Here is a 20,494-nt window from a genome sequence, read left to right on the forward strand (position 1 = left end):
TTCCAGTAGGAATAGATTTTAATCATTTTAAAATGGGTTTGTACAAAGTGTCACTGCCCGCAGCCCCAGGAGTCTCTCCAACACTATCTCTTTGGCCAGTTGTGCCTGAAGCCCCTGTGGAAATACATGAAAACCAGCGTTACCTCTTTGGGTTTAGGAACTGTGCAAATCTCAGTAACACACAGCAAGGCAGTGCTGAGCACCAGAGCAGCATGAGGCCTATTCTTGGTGTGCTGAGCTGTGTGGGGTCTGTGGTAGCAGGCCTGGCCTGCTTCTTGTGTGAGAACCTGACCTCAAGTTCATGCTATGAAAACACTCACCAGTGATGACCCACTTGCTAATTTTTCTCATCCCCAAGAAACAAGTTGGTGTCGGAAGGCGGATCTCTGTGAGTTGGAGACCAGCCTGGTCTACAAGAGCTAGTTCCAGGACAGTGTACAAAGCCACAGAGAAACCCTGTCTCGAAATCTCCCCCCAACCCCCAAAGAGGGTGTGGTAGTGAATGCCTTTAATCCCAGCATTAATGAGATCTGAGTTCAAGGCCAGCCTGGTCTATAGAGTGAGTTCCAGGACAGCCAGGGCTACATAGAGAAATCCAGCAGGACATCATCACTGTCATGTGGGTGTGAACTTGACATGAAGCAGGTCATGTCTGTTCCTGCTTTCTGGGTGGCAGAGAGGTCTTGCGTCTGTCCAGCTGAAACCCCTGGCCTGCACTCTACTCTACTCCCAGGCTGGCTTTCCTGTTGGCCCGACCATGCCACCTACCTGTCTGACTTCCCAGCTGGGAAGGACATGCTTTTGTTTCCCACCGACTGTTTAAACTTTTTAGCTGCAACACATTTCTGAAAGAGAAGAGTCATGTACTTTTACACCAGCCTCAATCACCAGCCCTGGGCAAGACACCTGAGCTGGGACAGTCAGTTCTCACCCCAGCATATGGCGTGACGGCTGAGTTGTGACAGGGACAGGTGGGCTCTGCACAGTGCTGTCCACTGCTTACTACACTTCAAATTCAGCCTGGCTAGCACGGCTCTGTTGTAGTCAGGGTTACACATGAGGCCCCTTCACTGTGTGGGTCAGCAACTCAGTTACACAAGGACACCCCTGTAATGGCATGTCACACCAGCCAGTGGCATACTACAGCACTTAAATGACGGAGGCTGGATGATTGGGAGCCCTAGGCCAGCCTGGGCTATATAGTAAGACTCCATTTCAACAAACAGAACATATTATCCCCACCCCCACCCACAAAGAAAACTGTACTATAGTGATCACTGTGCTTTTAAACTGCTGATACCGGAGCCAGCAAGACAGCTCAGCAGACAAGCACTTGCCACACAAGCCCAGTGACCTGAGCGCCCTGGAGCCCACAGTGGAAGGCCGCCAGACTACCGCACGTTGTCCTCTGGCTTCTCTGCACTTTTACAAGAAACGAGGTGAGGGACAGGTACAAAGGATTCTTGGATGGTCACCGTAGCCCAGGAGGAGGACGAGAGCACTGAGGGCACAGGTGTCGTGTGCAGCCTTACCTTGCCAGAAGGAGCCGGCTTATTTGGGTCAAACTGGGAGGAGGGCTTGGATTTGCTGTCCCCTGAAAGCAGAGTGATCACGCAGTCAGCGAACGAACATAAAGGCCGGCGGCCAGGGCTCGGCTTCAGGAGGCGCCTGCATGCATTCTCAAGTCTTTCCCCTGCTCCAGGAGCTGCCGGCCGCCCAGAGACTACACCATCCACAGGTCTGCTCCCAGGCTAGTAGGGGCATCAGTAAGACCTCAGTGTGTGGACTGTCCAGTCCCGCTTTCCCAAGCTCTAGAGGCTGTCGCAGAGTTATGAGTGTCACATGCACACCCTTCACAGCACAGGGACCACTAGGCTTTGTGAACAGTGTCTTCAACTAGGCTCATGCTGTGGATGGAGGGCCTCCTGCTGAGCCATGGAGGTCTGCTTCAAGGAGAGCGGGCCAGTTTCTCGCAGTGTCCTGGACAGGGCTCTCTGGGGGAAGCTGTACTCCTGGCACTCTGACCCCCCCTCTCCTTGGTGTGTCCTCCCTGTCCTTACCAGCAAAGGCCCTGAAGTCTGACTGGCTGTAGTCGTAAGGGCTGAAGTCTCTTCCTGCGGGGTCTGGGTCCTTGGGTTTCTTGGAGCTCTTTAGTCGTTTCTTCTCCTGTTTCTGCTCTGTGGTCCTCAGGTCACTTGTAGCTCTCTCTCTCTTCTTAGCGGCGTTCTCTAGCTGCAGGGTGAGAAGCAGGGAGGGAAGCATGAGAATGGGTGCGCAGATACTGTGTGCTTCGACACCATCTAAAACACTGTGAGGTGGTAGCCCAGGCCAGCCCCAAGTCACTTAACAGCTTACATACATACAGTCTGCAGGCAATTCCATGCAACTTCAAGTAATTTTGTGCACATGGAATTTTCCACGTGTGGGCACTTCAGATTTCAGGCATCACACAGGGATGCTCAACCTGTATTAGCTGGGGATTCAAGCTGCTTCAGCAGCAGGGATGGGAGCTGAGGCTGGAATTTAGGGGACAAGTTTCCTAACTGATAATGTTAGCAGGTCACCTAAGGCAGAGGTTAAGAATGGAATTCTTTTTTTTTTTTTTTTTTGGTTTTTTTCGAGACAGGGTTTCTCTGTAGCTTTGGAGGCTGTCCTGGAACTCATTTTGTGGACCAGGCTGGCCTCGAACTCACAGAGATCCACCTGTCTCTGCCTCCGGAGTGCTGGGATTAAAGGCGTGCGCCACCAACGCCCGGCCAAGAATGGAATTCTACCCCAGAGTGATGGCTGGGAGGACAGCATGGGACTGATCCAGACCCCCTGAATGCGGTGTCAGTGAGGAGGCCTAGGCACTCTTTGGGGCCTTGGGTAGTATTTTTCCTTGGCATACAAATGGACTTTGGCTGCCCATCCCACAATGAGGGATGCTCTCTCAACCTGGACTCTTGGAGGAGGGCCTACGCCCTGTCCTGGATGAAATGACAGACTCTGGAGATCCCCCATGGAGGGCCTCACCCTCCCTGGGGATCGGAGTGGGGATTGGATAGGGGGATGGGGGCCTCATAGGGGGTGGGCGAGGAGGGGAAGGAGAGGGAGCTGGGATTGACATGTGAAGCAAGCTTGTTTCTAATTTAAATAAAAATGGGGGGCAGGGAATGATGCTGACATTCACTCAAGCCTTTCTACCTAAAAATGAAGAACAAAAAGGTTTCTCTAGGGTAGTGGGCATAGTAATGTCCCTGGCCGTAGCCCAGTGCCATGAGGGCTTACCAAAGACAGCAAGAAATCTTAAGAGAATTCTAGTATCACCTGATTTGAGAAGAGAGATGGACACTGATGGGGCATAGAGTGAGCCCTCCCCCCCCCCCAATGGTCCAGGAAAGCTCTGGACATGACCAGGGGCATCTACTGCACGTACCACAGCCTGCTGCCGCACTGGGATGGCCTGTTCCAACGCAGCAGGTTCGGACTCCTCCTTTGCCTGTTTCTGGGCAGCTGTGAGAGAAAACCATTTGTGGACTTCCTGCCATCTGTCCACCCAACCTTGGCACAAGGGCTTGGGCTCAGCTCAGTGTTCTCTGGCCTTAACTACTGGCTCTAACTAATAGGCTCGTTTTGCCTGTGCCTCTCAGGAAACCAGGAAATACCCACTAGCTTACAGGCTCTAAGAAAGGATGAGTCCAGGTTCTAGCATGAAATCTGTCACCGATTACAATTCTTTTTTACAATTCTTTTTTTTTTTTTTTTTGGTTTTACGAGACAAGGTTTCTCTGTATTGTTTTGGAGGCTGTCGGTCTAGCCTGGCCTCGAACTCACAGAGATCCATCCGCCTGCCTCTGCCTCTGCCTCCCGAGAGCTGGGATTAAAGGCGTGCGCCACCAAGGCCCGTTACCTATTACAATTCTTAATTAGGCTCAGGCTGTCTGTCCTCTACTCTGTATCAGTTGGATCCACTGGCAGGAGAGGAAGCCTGCCTGTTTGCCTGCCTCGCTTCCCTGAGTACTCTGGGCAGTCCTGCCTTGCCACTGTCTGGGCATGCCAGCCAGCTACCACATGGGACCTTGGACTCTGCCTCAGTCCACTCTCCCCCTGGACCCATGCCAGCCTGTCACTTCAGGTGAGCCAGGCTGCCTGTTGTCACCAGTACCCACACAGTGCCTTCTTTGCCTCTTCCCTCTCTAACACAGCACCCCTGCTTCACAGGGACAAAACACGCAGGAAGAGACCGTGCGCCATCCTTGGATTATCACGTACTGCACGACACAGAGAGAGGACTAAAGTCATGGGGCACATGGTGCTCTCCTTTAGACATATGGATTAGACTAGGAACCCTGGTATGAGGTCAGCTTGGTGAATAGAGAGAGTTCCAGGACAGCCTCCAAAACTACACAGAGAAACCCTGTCTCGAAAAACAAGCAAAGAAAAAAGCACGCCTTTGTATGGCTGTTTGATGACGTTCAGTTCATCAGAGAAGCCGGACCTTCCTGCTGCCACCCAGGCCTTAAGATTCCACCTTGGAGTGACCTCTTTCTTCGACCAACCCACACAACACAGAACACCCAGACAAAGGCCACAGACTCACAAGGACTCCCACACTACCTGTTTGCTCAGGTGCCTTCTTTGCGGTTGCTTCTTTAGGTTCTTTCTGGACCTGGCTGGCCAGCTTCCAGCGGTTGCTGATCTACAATGAAAACAGACAATGACCAAACCCAAAAAACCAAAACCAATAAAGCCCCGCTTAAACTCAAACTCAGGAGTGCCTAGTTGCTGAGAGGCAACTGAGGGCATGCTAGCCTCAAAATGACACACACACATCCCGAGGCACCACACTTGCTGGCTTTAGGGACAAAGAACATCTGAACCCCAGACACCAGGCTGCATGTGCTCACACCAGACATCTCATTCCATCCAGCCCACCCTCCCTCCAGGACATGAGGCCTTAGTCACTTGCCCAGTGGCCCAGTCAGTAAGCCAAGCTGGGCTCAAGATGAGTCTCCTCTTGGTCCTGTTTCTCTTTCTGTCCCATTGAGAGCTGTGACCACAGTTCACATCTAGGTGACCCAAATGAGAACCAGGAGGGACTGACAGCTGAAGGGTTTGCCATAACCAGGAAGGAGGAGATAAAGAAAAGTCCACTCACTTTGGCTTTTGAGTCAAGGCTGATGTCAAAGGTTTTATGCAGCCAATGATGACCTTAAGCCCATTCTGTTGCCTCCATTGCCCAAGTACTGGGTTTACAGTTACATACTATAGACTGCCTATTCCCATTGCCCCATCCTCTTTTTTTGTGTATGTGTTTGTGAGGGAAAGAGAAGGTCTCCCTATATAGTCCTGGTTGGCCTGGAACCTGCTATGTAGACAAGGCTAACCCTGAACTCAGAGATCCACCTGGTTCTGCTTCTGAAATGCTGGATTAAAGATGTGGCACTGTGCCTGGCCTGTTTTGGGTCTGAACGCAGGGCCCTGTGCTTGCTAAGAGAACCATCATGGAGCCAAGTCTCCAAGTCCAGGACTTCCCATTTCTTCATTTCTAGTTTTAATGTTATTGTTATTTTCTGAAGCAGAACCTCACCATGTAGCCCTGGCTCCCCTAGAGCTTCATATGGAGACTAGGTTGGCCTCAACATCATAGAGATCACCTGCCTGTGCTTTCCATGTGCCGGGATTAAAGGTGTGCACCATCACATTCAGCCACCCGGCTGTTTTATTAAATCTTATTCACTTAGTGTGTGCGTGCACATGTGAGCACACCACGAGCATGTGTGAAGGTAAAGACACAACTTAGACTCAGTTTTCTCCTTCACAACACGGGTTCCTCAGGCATGGTGGTGGGCTCTGTTACCCACTGAGCCATCATGCTAGCTCTGAGACTCCCCATTCCTAAAAGCAGCAGGCTAAACCCTTAACACAGGACTCAGGCCTGCCTGGGTACTGTTCAGTGACGGGGCTATGCTGTTGGGTGTCATCAAACACATCCTTCCTACATGGAAAATGGAGGCTTTGCATCAAGAAGCCGCCTCCCAGACACAGAGTAGACCTGTGGGAGGGAGGGGTGTTCTGGTCCACAGTGCAAGGCAGTGCCTCTTCAGATTCAAGCTGCTCCCTTTAAGGGCCTTGAAGTGACACACACATGTACAAGTGTGATAAACTATATCATTTATGTACTTTATTATGTATAAATTACTCCATTAGAAAACCACAAAACAGTTTGTTATTGTTTCCTTTCCAGTGCTGAACTTGAACCCAGGCTCTCACACATTAGACAGACACTATCCTACTATGATATGCCTGTGAACCAGGGCCGGCTTCTTCTTGGATTTTTAAGGCAGGGCCTCAGAGACCCCAGGTTATTCTAGAACACACTATGTAGCTGAAGATGACTTTGAACTTCTGATCCTCCTGCTGCCACCTCCCATGTGCTGAGACTGCAGGTGTGCACCTCCAGTCCAGCTTTACGTGGTGCTGGGCTCAAACCAGGGCTCCACACAGGCCTGGCAAGCACGCTACTACCCGAGCTGTCCCCAGCCCCAAACCCTTTGTCGTAGAGACTCCCAAAGGCTTCCGAGGACTGGGCTACAGTTTGGCCTCTCCTCTGTTCTCAGCAGCCTACAGAGGTTCTGAAGCCCACCTGAGACGGGGGCTTTGCTCAGGTCAGGAGCCCCTTGAGAGCGACTGCTTCAAAGCTTGGGAAGCTACTTACTTCATAGATTTTCGAAGAAGGGTCAAACTTTGCTGCTTGAGAGATGTGGGCCTTGTGTTCCAGAGAAGGCAGGAACTGCAGAAGGGGAAACCGTCACTGCAAACGTCTAGAGCAGGCTTCTCGCCTGTCAGGCACTACTGTCAGTGTGATCCCAGAGTCCCGACCTGCACACCATGGACGACTGATGCGTCGGACTTGGGCTCCCCCTCCACAGTCCTGCTTTCCTCCCAGGTGAAAGGCTGCGTGGTCGCACACTTCCCTGCCGCTCCTGCCGGCCTCGAGCAGATGCGCTACTCACCATCCTAAACGGGTTTTCAAAGGACTCCAGTATGTTCTGGGCTTTTTTCTGTGCCACCGTCAGTGAAGTCTTTCCACTTTCCTCGGCGCTAGGCTCCTGCAAGGACAGACCAAACCCCATCACTTCTAACCATGAGCATGCTGCGGCATCAGGACACCTTCCTGGGACCACAACAGTGAGGGTTAATTTCCTGAACTGATGAACTCTTGGTTTCTTTGAGGGATGTAGACCAGGATGGCTTCAAACTCACAGGGATGCACCTGCTTCTGGGATTAAAGGTCTGAGCTGATAAACCCAGCAAGTGAACTAACGGATTCTTCAGGGCCTTCACAACCTACAAAGCCTGGGGTATTTTCACCATCTTCTGCTCTTGAATAGCCGTCCTATTCCTAAGAGGAGGAGAGCAGGGGGAAAGACACAGGTCTGCCTGGTCCAAGAGCATGAAGTCCTAACTGATGTAAGGAGTGTGAAATGTAATGTGATAGATCCTGACAGGGAACCAATAAACACATAAAACACAACATTGCTTCCAACTGGGTCCACAAACTCTGCTTTTCTCTTGAAGTTATGTTTGCTGTTAACATATAGACAGTAGAGCCTTCTTCAGACTAAACAGATTCTCATGTCAGTGCAGCCTCAAGCTCATGGAAACTAGCTGGGAGCAGGGCACAAGCTTCTAATCCATGCATTGGAAAACTGAAGCATGAGAAATCCAAATGATTTCCTTTTTTTTTTTTTTTTTTTTTTTTTTTTTGGTTTTTCAAGACAGGGTTTCTCTGTATTGTTTTGGAGGTTGTCCTGGAACTCACTCTGTAGACCAGGTTGGCCTCGAACTCAGACATCCACCCATCTCTGCCTCCAAAGTGCTGGGATTAAAGACGTGCGCCACCTAGACTGACTTTTTAAAAAAACTTTATGTGCATGAGAATTGTTTGCATGCATGTATGTATGTGTACCACATGTGTGCCTGATGCTGTTGGATCCCCTGGAAGTGGAGTTAGAGACGGCTGTGAGCAGCCATGCAGGCCTGGGAACGAAACCCAGGTCTTCTGCAAGAGCAGCAGGTGAGAAGGGCAAGTCTGAGGCTAGACTGGGCTACAGCATGAGATCCTGATTAAACAGAAAACAGGAAAGGAAAGGAGGCCTCCGCCCACAGATTTAGTTGCTGAATCACTGTAGTTTCTGTCAGCCTGTGCTAGCAGACAACTACACCTTCTTCATGAATCACCACAGTAAGTCCCAGGCTTAAAAATTAATTTCGTTTTTTGTCTTTTTGCCATAGCGCTTTTTGTGTAGCATTGGCTGGCTTTGAACTCATAGAGATCCACTTGCCTCTGCCTCCCAAGCGCTGGGAGGGAGGGAGGGAAGGAGAGAGGGAGAGAGAGAAGGAGGGAGGGAGAGAGGGAGAGAGCGAGTGTAGAGGTCAAAGGACGGCCCCTGAGGCAGGGTGTCTCGTTCACCACGTGTACACCACACTAGTTGGCCCACGAGCCACCTCCCATCTCACCACAGGTGCAAACGGGGCTGCGGTGTTACAGCTCTGGTCTTTTGGTGGTTTCTCAACTCCAAACTCTAGTCCTCACATTTGCATAGAACCGTCTCTCCAGTCCTTTGAGCCTTGCCATCACAGGAAACAAGCAGCCCAGGGACAGCAGACAGGTAGGCCATATCACAAGCACACTCCAGGGATACACCAAGCAGACACACTGTCCTCGAGTCACGCAGCAGGGACCTGTCACTTCGAAGAGTCTACACTGGCTGCTGACAAAACTGTTCCTGAGGCTTTTTCCCTTCGTCCCTAACGGTACACACAGCCGATGCCAGGTGTGTTCAGGAAGGGGTGGCCGGCACAGGCTCCAGGTTCAAAAGAACACCGTCGAGCCCTGGTGGGCATCCAGCTGACATGGTCCTCTGCTGTGGCTGAACCTGCTCCTGTCCCTGAGCCCAACCCAGTGTGTCCTCATCAGACACCTGCCCTTGAAGGTATCTTGAGACAAGGTTTCTCTATGTAACAGTCCTGGCTGTCCTCTTCACATACAGTGCTCATTAGACACCCTCCCCGCCCAGGGAGCTCACTCTCCACACCTCTCTCTAGCTTTACCTTAGGCACTGGTCTCAAATGTACACGTACACCTCTAGGCAGATAGCCCATGTGATAAGATCACCCCACGCCAGGAAGCTGAGCCACCTTGGAGAATTTTCTGGTTACTCACACTGAACAGGGTGATGACGGCTGTGGCAAGAAGGCACGTGGCATCCAAAGAGGTTCCTTCTTTGCCCTCAGCAAAGAGGCTCGGCTGCTTCTGAAGTGGCACAGATCCTAGAGACACAGAAGTCAGCAAGGTCAAGACATGTGGTGTCCAGGTCCAGGAAACTGCCTCAATCTGTCTGCAAGTCCAGAGGGCCTCCATCTTACCATCAGTTGGGATGATCGGATAGTTATCTGGAGGGGCGTGGGAACAGTCATGGGGTCCAAAGAGATCATTCTCCAATCTCTGCATCAAAGAGAAACCAGCAGACCACATGTAAAACTCCTAAGCCAGCCAGGAGCTCTTGGCCAGTGGAACAGCACTGACCTGTCAGGGACTGTGGTCTCCACCCCTCCCATAGGTGAGACAGCAGCCGTGACACTGTACCTCGGCGGCAGGTAGTGGTCCGCTCTTCTTCACCCCAGCTGCAGCTTCAGACTAAGGAGGAAAGAAGAGGAGGGCCGGGGATGTAGCTCAGTTGGTAGGGTGTTTGCCTAACATGCTGGGAGCCCTGGGTTGGATTCCCAGTGGGTGTGATTGCACATGCCTATAATTCCAGTACTCCAGAGGTGGGAGCAGGAGGATCAGAAGTTCAAGGCCAGCCATCCCAGGTTACTTGAGACTCTGTCTCAAAGAACAAACAAAAAACAAAAAAAGGAACTGAGAACAGCCGTGTAAAGTCAACGACACAGGTTTATTCAGCAGAGTGCACTCGCCCACCCGTCTGTCTCCCACGGGCCAGGGGATAACCCCTCACCCCTCAAGCATCCGGCACTGGCACTTATGTTGGGCTCAAGCAGGACTTTGTGAAAGATCAGCGTTTCTAGTCAGGAGGTGGCACGGTGCAATGGCTTCCGGAGAGCCTGGAGGACTCTTCAAGCAGCCAGCATGCTCTCTCTCTATACAAACCAGAAAACTAAGGACGCCTTCTTGTGTGTGCGTGTGAGGCTCTGGGATACCCAGGGCCTCACACCAGAGAGGTCTACACCCTACCTTGCAGCTATTTCTCAGTCCCAGGAGAACGTTTTTTTGGAGATAGAATTTCTCTGTGTAGCCCTGGCTGTCCTCAAACTCATAGAGATCCATCTGCCTCTGCCTCCCAAGGGCTGGGATTAAAGGCGTGCGCCACTACTGCAGAAAGATTTCTTAACTTGACAGCTGCAATGCTCTTTTGGGTCAATAGTCTTTCAAAAGATGAAAAATGGTGGGTCACAGATTTCTGTCACTACCAAGCCAATGATTCAAAGTTGTCCTAAGAAAGCTGGATGTGGTGCTGCAGGGCTGAGGCAGGGGGACAGAAGGTGCCAGACCCGCCTGGGCTACAGGTCACATAAGTGACTCAAGGTTGGCCTACAAAAGACCCTGTTTGGTAAACCACTATCTCAAAAGAAAGGAAAAGAATTAAAAGCAACCCCCCCAAAAGAAACCATGTAAGTTGAATTTTAACACGTTTTATTACCTACATAGAGCACAGACATTTCCACAAAGACACGTGTCTGTATTTCTTCTTTCTTTTTATTTCATTCATTCAAGCATGGCATAACAGGCCAGAGGATAACTTATGGGTGTTAATTCTTTCCTTCAACCATAAGGGACCTGGACCTGGGGACTGAACTCAGGTCATCACACTGGTGGCAAGTGCTTTACCATCTTATTTAGACATTTCTTTTTTTTGGCTTTTTTTTTTTTCAAAACAGGGTTTCTCTGTATTGTTTTGGAGGCTATCCTGGAACTCGTTCTGTAGACCAGGCTGGCCTCAAACTCACAGAGATCTGCCTGCCTCTGCCTCCTGAGGCTGGGATTAAAGGCGTGAGCCACCAATGCCCGGCTGTTTTTTGGCCTTTTGAGACAGGGTTTCTCTGTGTAGCCCTGGCTGTCCTGGAACTCACTCTGCAGATCAGGCTGACCTTGAACTCACAGAAATCTGCCTGCCTCTGTCTCCCAAGTGCTGGGATCAAAGGCCACTGCTGAGTGACAATAGCTTTTTTTTGAGACAGGGTCTCATGAAGCTCAGGCTAGTCTCCAACTCCTTAGATAGGTGAGGATGCCCTTGAACTCCTGACCCTCCTGCCTCTGCATCCGGTGCTGGGGTTACAGGAGGGCACTAGTGCATGCCCAGCTGTGCTTCTATTTGCTGAGGGAGTTCTACCTCCACCCACGTTTATGTACACTTAAGTATTTTCTTCACAAAAATGAACTTTTCTGAATTCCCATTCTATCTACGATTCTCCTCCTCCCTCTCATCGACTTCAGTTTGTGGTCATGGATCCTGCCCCCACTATCAGCAAATCTAACAGCTTTCAGGCGGATGGCTCTTCCAGTCCTTAGGCTCAGCAGTAGCTGACAACACTTCCTGACCATCTGCTACTAAATGCCAGGAGCCCTCTCCGCACTGGACCAAACGTGTGCGCTCCGGCTTCAGGTCTGGGTTTCCATCGCCAGCTCTCTAAACAGGACCATTACTCCAACTCACTCCACCAGACTGACGGCTTTACCATAACCATTAATGGCCCAGTTATTTGCTATCAGATTATCAAAAGGCCATAAAATATAAAGGATAAGGCTTAGTTTATGACTGTAAAAAAAAAAAAAAAGCAGTTGCTAGTGAAAGGGCTCTTCCTGCCAAGCCTGACAGCCTTGGGCTTCATCCCCAGGGCCCATGCAGTGGAAGGGAAGAACCGAGCCCTGCAAGTGTGCACTCTGGTCTAGACAAGTGCACTGTGAGATACATATGCCTACACCATATACAGAAACACATAAATCTTTAATTAAAGCTGGGCTTTGGTGGCACACAACTTTAATCCCAACACTCGGGAGGCAGAGGCAGTTGGATCTCTGTGAGCTCTGGGCCAGCCTGGTCTACAGCGTGAGTTCCAGGAGAGGCAGGACTATTACACAGAGAAACACTGTCTCCAGAAAACAATATATACATAAAATGTATGGGCTTGGGCAATGATTCAGAAGAGTACTTGTATAGCATGGGGGCAGTCCTGAGCTTGAACCCTAGCATCAAAAAAATAAAACCACATCTCAAAACCCCAAACCAGTAGCACGAAAGCAGCTAAATCTAACAGGACACACCCAGTAGCTTTCCAAGCCATCATTATTCCTCAGGGCGGTTTAGAAGCGGAGAGCAGCTCAGGGCTTTAGGAGGCCACAGGAGGCAAGTGCTGAAGAGTGGGCCTGTGGATGAAACCCTGCATACCTTGAGCAGGGGCATCTCTCGAGCCTGCTGGATTAAAAGATGCATCTCATTGATCTGCTGCCGAACAAGAGGTGGTACTGGGTTGCAGCAAGCTATGATGCCTTGGGGCTCCCTGAAAACAAGGACAGAAACTCAGCTCATCATGGAGAGACAGCCCTTCCTTCCAGACTTCCTCACAGCAATGACTGGTCAGGACAGGCTGCAGCCTGTTTAGCAGAGTGTTTGCTGGGCATGGTCAGAGCCTTGGGTTCCATCCGCAGCACACAATCAACCAAGAATGGTGGCATAAGTCTGCAAGGCCAGCATTTGTGAACTACAAGCAGGAGGATCACAAGTTCAAGGCAGTGGGTTCCAGGCCAGTCTTGGCCATGGAGTGAGGGCCCCTTGACCCAGACCACTTCCTCCACCCCCACAAAGGCCACAGGAGTTTTAAAAGATTGCGTAACCCAGCCCAGGCCAGTCACCTGCACATGTGATCTTTATTGCACCAATTCTCAGTCCATTCCTCTAGTTATCTTAGGAACTGTGAGAGCTGGAGACAAGAAAGCTGATTTCTAATCTCTTATTCCTGTTTGTGCTCCAATTAATACAACAAAGTGCTTAAAACTCTGGAGGCTTTCATTTGGAGAATGAGACCCAAGAAAGAATGTGGGACAGTTCTGCTCTCTGAGGGACTCCAGTGGGCTTGGGACTAGCCATGGAAATGTGTCAGTTCACAAGTTTTAGTCCTTACCCAGGAACTCTCAGGCAAGGACTGTGGCTACTGGGCCCCACTACCATCCAGGCTTGGGGTATTAACCTCTGAGAACAGCCTCAGGCAGCCACATTAGAATGCCGGGCTGTGAAGGACGGAGAGCGACTGAGGAGAGACAGCACGTTATTCAGCTCTGAACTTACTTAGGCAGTTCCTCAGCTATCTTTAGCATCATGTGATTGGGCAGAACATATCTGGAACAAAGCACATAATGGGATCGCATTACATTAACTGGTAAGGTCCACTAATGCTATAATGAAGGAGACGGCAGGCAGCCTTCACAGTCAGGCCTGCAGGGCCCATAAGCATGGACGAGCCCCAGCAGCTCACCCGTAGCTCTCATCCTCCCTGCGAGCTGTTTTATCCCTCCAGGCGAACAGCAGCTGAAAGGCGGCCAGCTGTTGCGAGTTCAGATGTTTCTTCTGCTTGCGATACAGCTCAAGGTAGGACTCGTCCGTGAAGATGGGCTTGACAAATTTCTGCAATTAGAGAATATTCAGGACCAATGAGTGTGGGGAAAGGCCAGTGGCTGAGCACTTGCCCAGCAGGCATGAAGCCTTGGTTTGATTCTCAGCTCTTAAAAAAAAGAAAAGCATCAGTGGAATAAAAATTATTCCCAGGCTCTTCAAAACGTTTGGCTCTTACATTAATGGACAAAAGTGAAGCTCTGTTTGTGGTTCACTTGGACGTTAACACAGGAGGACTACAAGTGACAGGACAGTCTGGATTACCTCGTAAGAGACCTTGTCTTAGAAATTGAAACAAGCCCACTGGTGGTGGTGCACAACTTTAATCCCAGCACCTGGGAGGCAGAAGCAGGTGGATCTCTGAGTTCCAGGCCAGCCTGGGCTACAGGATGAGTTCCATGACCGCCAGGGCTACACAGAGAAACTCTGCCCTGAAACAAAAAAACCCACAAAAAAACCAAAAAACATACTAACCACCTAAAACAAAGGCTGGATATAGAGCTCAGAGGGAGAGTGCTAGCTTAGCGTGTGTGTGAGGTTCTGAACCGAATTCTTGGCACTGCAAGGAAAACCTAGCATGTCCACTGCGGCAGCTTGAACACTGAAAATGTTCTGACACAAAGAATAACCAAAGGCATGAGCATTCTGTACTTTTAAGGAACTGCAAAACTGAAACACAAAAGATCCTAATCATTCAATCAATAAATGGGTCAGTGAACAGATTACAGTTCTCAAAGGAAGAGACAGAACTAGCTCCCAAGTGTCTGAAAAGTGCTCAATAGTCTTCCCCACCAGCAAAGCACAAACTGTTTTTTTACTTTATGTGTCTGGGTATTTTCCCTGTGCATCACGTGTGTAACCAGTGACCACAGAGGCCCTAGAGACAGTTTGTGACCTATCACATGGGTGCTAGAAAATGAAGCAGGGTCCTTTGGCAAGGAAACAAGTGCCCCACCCCCAGGGTCTTACTACATAGCCCTGGCTGCCCTGAAACTCACCATGTGGATCAGGCTGGCTTCGAACTCATAGAGATCTATCTGCCTCTGCCTCCCGAGTGCTGGGATTAAATGGGATTCTAGGCATGCACCATGATGACCAGCACTGGGTTTTAAACGGGGTTCTGGCTTATCCACTGAGTCATCCTGTCTTGGCCTCAGAATGAATTTTATTCAGGCATAAAGGAAAATGACATTGTGACATCTGTGGGATTACAGATGGAATCTGAGATCATGTTAAAATAAGTCAGATTCTGGATAAGTACTGAAAGCTTTCCCGAATACACAGAACCTAGATGTACATGGTACATGTGGGTCATCAAAGCAGAAAGTGACCATCAGAGGGGAAAGAGATCCTGAAGAGGAAACAAGAGAGTAATAGAAGATGAGTGCCATGAAAGCAGGAGGTGGGGGGGGGGGGGAAGACGACCAAGAGTCACGTGGGGGTAATTAGGAAGGGCAGGAGAAGAGGATGACAAAAGTATAATGACATTATGTACAAGAAAGTCATGATATCAGCCCTTCTTTTTTCTGTGATTTTCCTAGGCATGGTTTCTCTGTATAGTGAGTGCATCCTCATGCCTCTGCCCCTCAAGTGCTGGAATTAAAGGCATGTTGCCACCACCACCCAGCATTGTTTTGTGTGTGTGTACACTGGTATTTTGCTTGCATATATGTCTGTGTGAGGGAGTCAGATCCCCTGGACTAGAGTTACTAGAGCCACCACGTGGGTGCTTGTCTTCCGGAAGAGCAGACGGCGATCTGTATCACTGAACCATCTCCCTGCCCTGAGAGCCATTAAAAAACGAAATAAACAGAGCCTGAGTGCTGGGGTCTGTATAGATTTGGTGATGTGGTACCTTGAGGCAGATGTCCCTGCTCCGCTGCCACACCACCTGCAACTGGACAGGCTGGTCATTGCCTCTCTCCCACAGCTCCAGCCTCATTCGGTCGTAGATGTACAGCAGGTAATGGGTGTCATCCCGGGCGTAGTTTAGCATTTCCTCGGGCAGAGGGCTAGAGTTGCAAGAGACATGGCTTCAATGACTGCTCCAGGGACAGCTATCCAAGCAGATCTGTGTGCTGTGTGACAGAACTTCCTTGGCCTCCTTCTCACTCCGAAGATTCATTCCTCCCCACTATGTATGATACACGGACATGTACTGCAGCTCAGTGTGACAACCAATTATCATGGGGCAGAGTGATGCTAAGGTTAAAACTAGGGTGCTGTGGCCCTGGGGTGACTTGTAGCTTCACCTGTCTGTCCTTATTCTGTCTGCTTTTTTACCTTAGCTATGACAAGGGAGCAAACACTTAAGATTGCTGTGAGCATGGCCAAGATGTTATCCTAGTGCTGGGAGGAGGATAAGGGCTTGATAATGAGGGTTTTCAAATATTCCTAATGTTCTTTTCAAGACAGGATTTCTCTGTGTAGCCTTGGCTGTCCTTAAACTCACAGAGAGCCACCTGCCCCTGCTGCCCATGTGAGGAGATTAAAGGCATGGGCCACCATGCCCGGCACTAATTTCCATGCCAACAGACTCTTTCTTGGATCCACACTTGTTCGCCACCAGCAAACTGACCGTATCCTCCAATCTGCCAGCTGATACTGCTTGTTTGACTCCACACCACAGTAGAGCCTCAGCAGATGGTCAAGTGAGTGACGAGCCAGGTTGAGAAGCCGTGCTGCCTGGTGTGTGTCAAACATGTTCACCACATAGAGCCCAAAGTCCTTCTGTAGCCACTCGATGTCAGAGTCGGCACCATGGAAGACCTGCAAACATAACCAAGGCCGTGCAGCTCACATTTGCACCAAGCTATTCATCTCTCGCCTTACTTAGTCCTGCCTTTGGGCTTCAGGACACAGGAGGAATTGAACCCCGGGACTTGCATATGCTGGGCAAGTACCCTACCACTGGCTCACATCCTCAATCCAGGGTGCGTGCAGGGTTTTGTTTTTCCAGAAAAGGTTTCCCTGTGTAGCTCTGGCTGTCCTGGAACTCACTCTGTAGATCAGGCCGGTCTTCTGCCTGCCTGTACCACCACCACCAGCCAGCTTAAGTGCTTCTTTTCTCTTAGACCACAAGCGTCTTTGGTGCTCGTAACTGTGTACTGTTAAGGGCTGCAGTTGCTTTCGGGCCATAGCATGGGTAAGGAGCCCTATTAGCTCCAAGTGTGTCCTTAAGTTCAAACAATGCAACTGAGCGTGCTCACCGAAATAGTCACTAACATGATTGACGTCTCCAGATAGCAACGAGCTACATGGAAAAGCCTATGGGGTCTAGAAGTAAGCAGTTAGGTGTGCAGAACCACAGGGGAGGAGATGACATGGTTTTCCCTCCACCGGGTCTAGGTTGAAAGAACAAGATGGTGATACTCTTTCTGCAAAGCACTGCAGTCCACCTCAGGCCGGAGCCAGTATGGCTGACCTTAACGATGGCTGGGTCTGTGAGGCTCTCGTTGAGAATATACATGTCACTTCGCAGCTCCAGGGTGTCAACAATGAAGTCTTCTGTCCGGGTGGAAATCTGCATCAGGCAGGTGAGTCCTAGGAAGCTTCTGTACGAGTGATGCTGAACCACACAGAGATGGGGTTGAGGGAAATGGATTAGTCTGCATTCCTTCACCTCTGTTTTTAATTCTGAAATTGTTAAAATCCTGAGATACAACTGAAGAATCTTGCTCTGAGCTCTGTCCTCAGTCCCCCTCTACCAGGTTGTAAAAGTTAGCTATAGAAAGCACATGACTAATTTTCAGGACAAAAAATTTCTTTTAAGGCAGGAGGATGTGTTTGAGTTTGAGACTAGCCTGGGCTATATAGTAAAGGCAGCCTGGCCTATAGTGCAATAGGTGTCTCAGCCCCCCCCCAAAACATAAAGAACAAGAGTTTGAATTAGTGCAAACTTTAGGTTTCCCAGGTAGATGAAGTCACAGGAAATGAAGAAGATTTCACTCAAGGTCAATTACAAGGTACCTCTAGGTCCACTGCAAACTCCTGACAACCCAGGAGCTTTTCGTTGAGCTCCACAAGTTGGTCCAGGGAGGATACAAAGTGGCAGGGTGTCTCTCCCACAGGCCTGTACAACTGGATCAAGAAAGGAGCACAGAGAGGAGCCTCTTACAGACCAACCCTAACAAGGGTGAACTCTAAGTCCAAGGGATGACCCCAACCACAAGCTCCCAAAGCTACTGCAGGGAAACACAACTGCACCTGACCAACCAATGCTTTGCTTGCCCCCAGGCTCCCAGATGCCCACTTGGAAACTGAGGCCGGGCACTCACCTGGGGCTGCGGCTTCTGCAGCACTGAGTCAGGTGGGGTGAAGTGGTCCAGTTCATACTGATAAGGGTGTGCAAACCTGAGTGAGCACAACACAGTTCAGACGAATCTCATCATCCCAAAGGCGTGTGGGCGCGCACACACACACACGCACGCGCGCGCTTTCAGATGCAGTGTGAACAAACATGCTGGCTGCTCTGGGACCCGGCTGCTCCAGGGCTGCTCGGCACAGGTGAAGCTCTGGGATCCAGCCTCGGTACCAGATACACCGAGGATGAGGACGCACGCCTATCATCTCATCATGTGGTGGTGAAGGCAGGAGGATCTTAAGTTAAGTTTGAGGCCAGCCTGGGATGTGTGAGGCCACCCCTTACCACCTCTACCCCCAACAACAAACACTCAGGAAGGATTACATGGCTGGTGCTCGCCCGGGCAGCATATCCACTAACAGTAGAATAAGAGATCAGTACGGCCCTGCGCAAGGGTGACTTGCAAACCTGAGATCGCTCAGAACACACACGCAGGCATGCACACATACACACAATCTTTAAAAAAAAAACAAGCAAATAAACAAAAAACCCATGAAGGCCAGGTATGGCGCCATACACCTGTAATCTCAGTTCTGTGAGGAGGAAGTCCACTCATGCACTTACATGTCCTGCTCAACCTGTTGGGTTCTCTGTTGATGGATGAGATCCGCCAGGGCAGGGGGGACATCCAGGTCCTCAGGACGGTCCTGTGGACGCTCCCGCCTTTCTTTTGAGAGAGCTGGAGATCCAAACAGTGACAAACACAGCATCACACAGGAGGCACATACTTCTGTGACTTCTAGTTTAGGAGGAGGCGACGGGCTCCTCTGACGGAAGGTAAGTGTGAGGGAGGACCCCTAACCTCCTCATGTTTGTGACACATGGAAGGCCTCAAAGGCAGTGAGCGACACTGCAGTCACTTACCCTGAGGGAGGGGCTTCCGAGCATTGGGCTTGACAAAGATTTTAGGGAGAAACGGTGTGTTGGAATTATCAATCTTCTCTCGGAATCTGAGCTGAGGTCGGAGGATGTTTTTTGCATGCAGCAGTCGGAAAGTCTCAGACTTCGCTTTTTTCCCATATTCTCCTGCCTACGGCCAACACATTCGAATCAACTAAAAGGCAGCAACTTGATGACGCAGGAAAAGAAGTCCCAGCAACCAGACATTTGGAATGTTAGTGCACGTGAGGGTCCAGTGACACAGGGGAAGGAGCAGGTGGGCTGTGCGTGAGCAGTAGGTCACAGCAGAAATGCAGACTGAAATGAGACAGGTCTGTGACACCCAATGGGTGTCTTCTGGACCCGCAGGGGTGCTCACCTTCCGGTTCCAGCTCGACACTATTGTTTTGGGGACCTGCAGTCCTGCAGGCAGGACGGGCTGTTGATGCTTATTCACACCCGATGCTTCGTCCAGTAATATACCCTACGGGGAGACAAGGCATCAGGTTAGGATCTTCCAGGAACAGACGGAATCACCCGGCATTTTCAAGAAGTACACTCACAGGATCATGTGGTTAATATATACCCAAAAGAAAAGGTAAACACGTGCATCAAAATATACTGTACGTTGTAAGGATTCAGAATTTTAACTTGCCAATTAAAATTTTAAATATTCACAAACTATTTATTTTTATTTTATGTACATTGGTGCTTTGCCTGCATGTATGTTTGTTGAGGGTATCACAACAGACAGTTGTGAGCTGCCATGTGGATGCTGGGAATTGAACCCGGGTCCTGTTGAAGAGCAGCCAGTGCTCTGAACTTTGGAGCCACCTCTCCAGAATTGAAAATGTTTTAATGTTTTTGAAAAGCAGGGATGGGGGCTGGCTCTTGCAGAGGATTGGGGTTTTACCCTCAACATCTATGTTAGGTGGCTCACAACTGTAACTCCAGCTGCAGCAGGCCCCAAGACCTCTGGCCTCCAGATACACATACCCATACACATGATTAACAATAATAACATATTTGAGACTTGAGACAGGGCCTTACTGTGTAGATCAGGCTAGCCTACAACTCACAAAGATCTATCTGTCTTTGCTCCCCTGGTGCTGCGATTATAGGCACGGCCACTAGGCCTGGCTAAACTTACTTCCTTTTCATTTTCCGTAATGCTGGGGTTTCTCCTTGCATTTTAATATGTGAGTTTATTTTTGTTAAGTTCACTTATGTGGACAGGGAAACACTTACCACTCTCTCTAAAATCACATCATTGGTATCAACGAGTAAATCGAACTTGTCCTCCAATTCAGTCACTTTACTCCGATCTTTGATGTTGCTCCGACACCCGTGGTACTGCATTACCCTACTCATGCTAAAGAAGGAAAGCCAAGGTCAGCGCCTGCGCCTGTATTCTACCCATCTACAATCTGGGGACAACACCCAGGGTTCCCAGCAGTCTAGATGAAATTAATGAAGTGGACATTCTCACAGCAAGACTCGAAGCCAGGTCTGGTGGTGTATGCCTGGGATACTGGCTTCTTGGAAGGCTTGAACACTTAAGGCCTGGCCTAACCCAGTC

At 49.9% G+C, this 20,494-nt stretch overlaps 1 protein-coding gene across 2 annotated transcripts in view; it reads right to left on the reverse strand.

Moving 5' to 3' along the window:
- Exosc10 (exosome component 10) overlaps positions 1 to 20,494 on the reverse strand; it is a 23,422-nt gene continuing 2,928 nt past the window's right edge. For both annotated transcript variants that reach the window (XM_005079326.4, XM_040734990.1), the window contains exons 3-25: positions 20,164 to 20,287; positions 19,295 to 19,399; positions 18,901 to 19,066; positions 18,601 to 18,715; positions 17,951 to 18,026; positions 17,643 to 17,753; positions 17,098 to 17,241; positions 16,252 to 16,442; positions 15,529 to 15,685; positions 13,537 to 13,685; positions 13,350 to 13,400; positions 12,453 to 12,564; positions 9,635 to 9,685; positions 9,415 to 9,493; positions 9,212 to 9,318; positions 6,999 to 7,094; positions 6,701 to 6,775; positions 4,600 to 4,681; positions 3,419 to 3,495; positions 2,061 to 2,232; positions 1,533 to 1,594; positions 769 to 845; positions 1 to 114 (exon numbers count right to left, since the gene is read on the reverse strand). In XM_005079326.4, coding sequence (XP_005079383.1) covers positions 84 to 114; positions 769 to 845; positions 1,533 to 1,594; positions 2,061 to 2,232; positions 3,419 to 3,495; positions 4,600 to 4,681; positions 6,701 to 6,775; positions 6,999 to 7,094; positions 9,212 to 9,318; positions 9,415 to 9,493; positions 9,635 to 9,685; positions 12,453 to 12,564; positions 13,350 to 13,400; positions 13,537 to 13,685; positions 15,529 to 15,685; positions 16,252 to 16,442; positions 17,098 to 17,241; positions 17,643 to 17,753; positions 17,951 to 18,026; positions 18,601 to 18,715; positions 18,901 to 19,066; positions 19,295 to 19,399; positions 20,164 to 20,287 — 2,410 coding nt within the window. In that variant the 3' untranslated portion in view covers positions 1 to 83. The remainder of the gene's footprint in view (positions 115 to 768; positions 846 to 1,532; positions 1,595 to 2,060; positions 2,233 to 3,418; positions 3,496 to 4,599; positions 4,682 to 6,700; positions 6,776 to 6,998; positions 7,095 to 9,211; positions 9,319 to 9,414; positions 9,494 to 9,634; positions 9,686 to 12,452; positions 12,565 to 13,349; positions 13,401 to 13,536; positions 13,686 to 15,528; positions 15,686 to 16,251; positions 16,443 to 17,097; positions 17,242 to 17,642; positions 17,754 to 17,950; positions 18,027 to 18,600; positions 18,716 to 18,900; positions 19,067 to 19,294; positions 19,400 to 20,163; positions 20,288 to 20,494) is intronic.

This window comes from Mesocricetus auratus, unplaced genomic scaffold (genome assembly GCF_017639785.1).
Source record: "Mesocricetus auratus isolate SY011 unplaced genomic scaffold, BCM_Maur_2.0 Super-Scaffold_100042, whole genome shotgun sequence".
In the NCBI taxonomy this organism is placed as follows: Eukaryota; Metazoa; Chordata; class Mammalia; order Rodentia; family Cricetidae; genus Mesocricetus; species Mesocricetus auratus.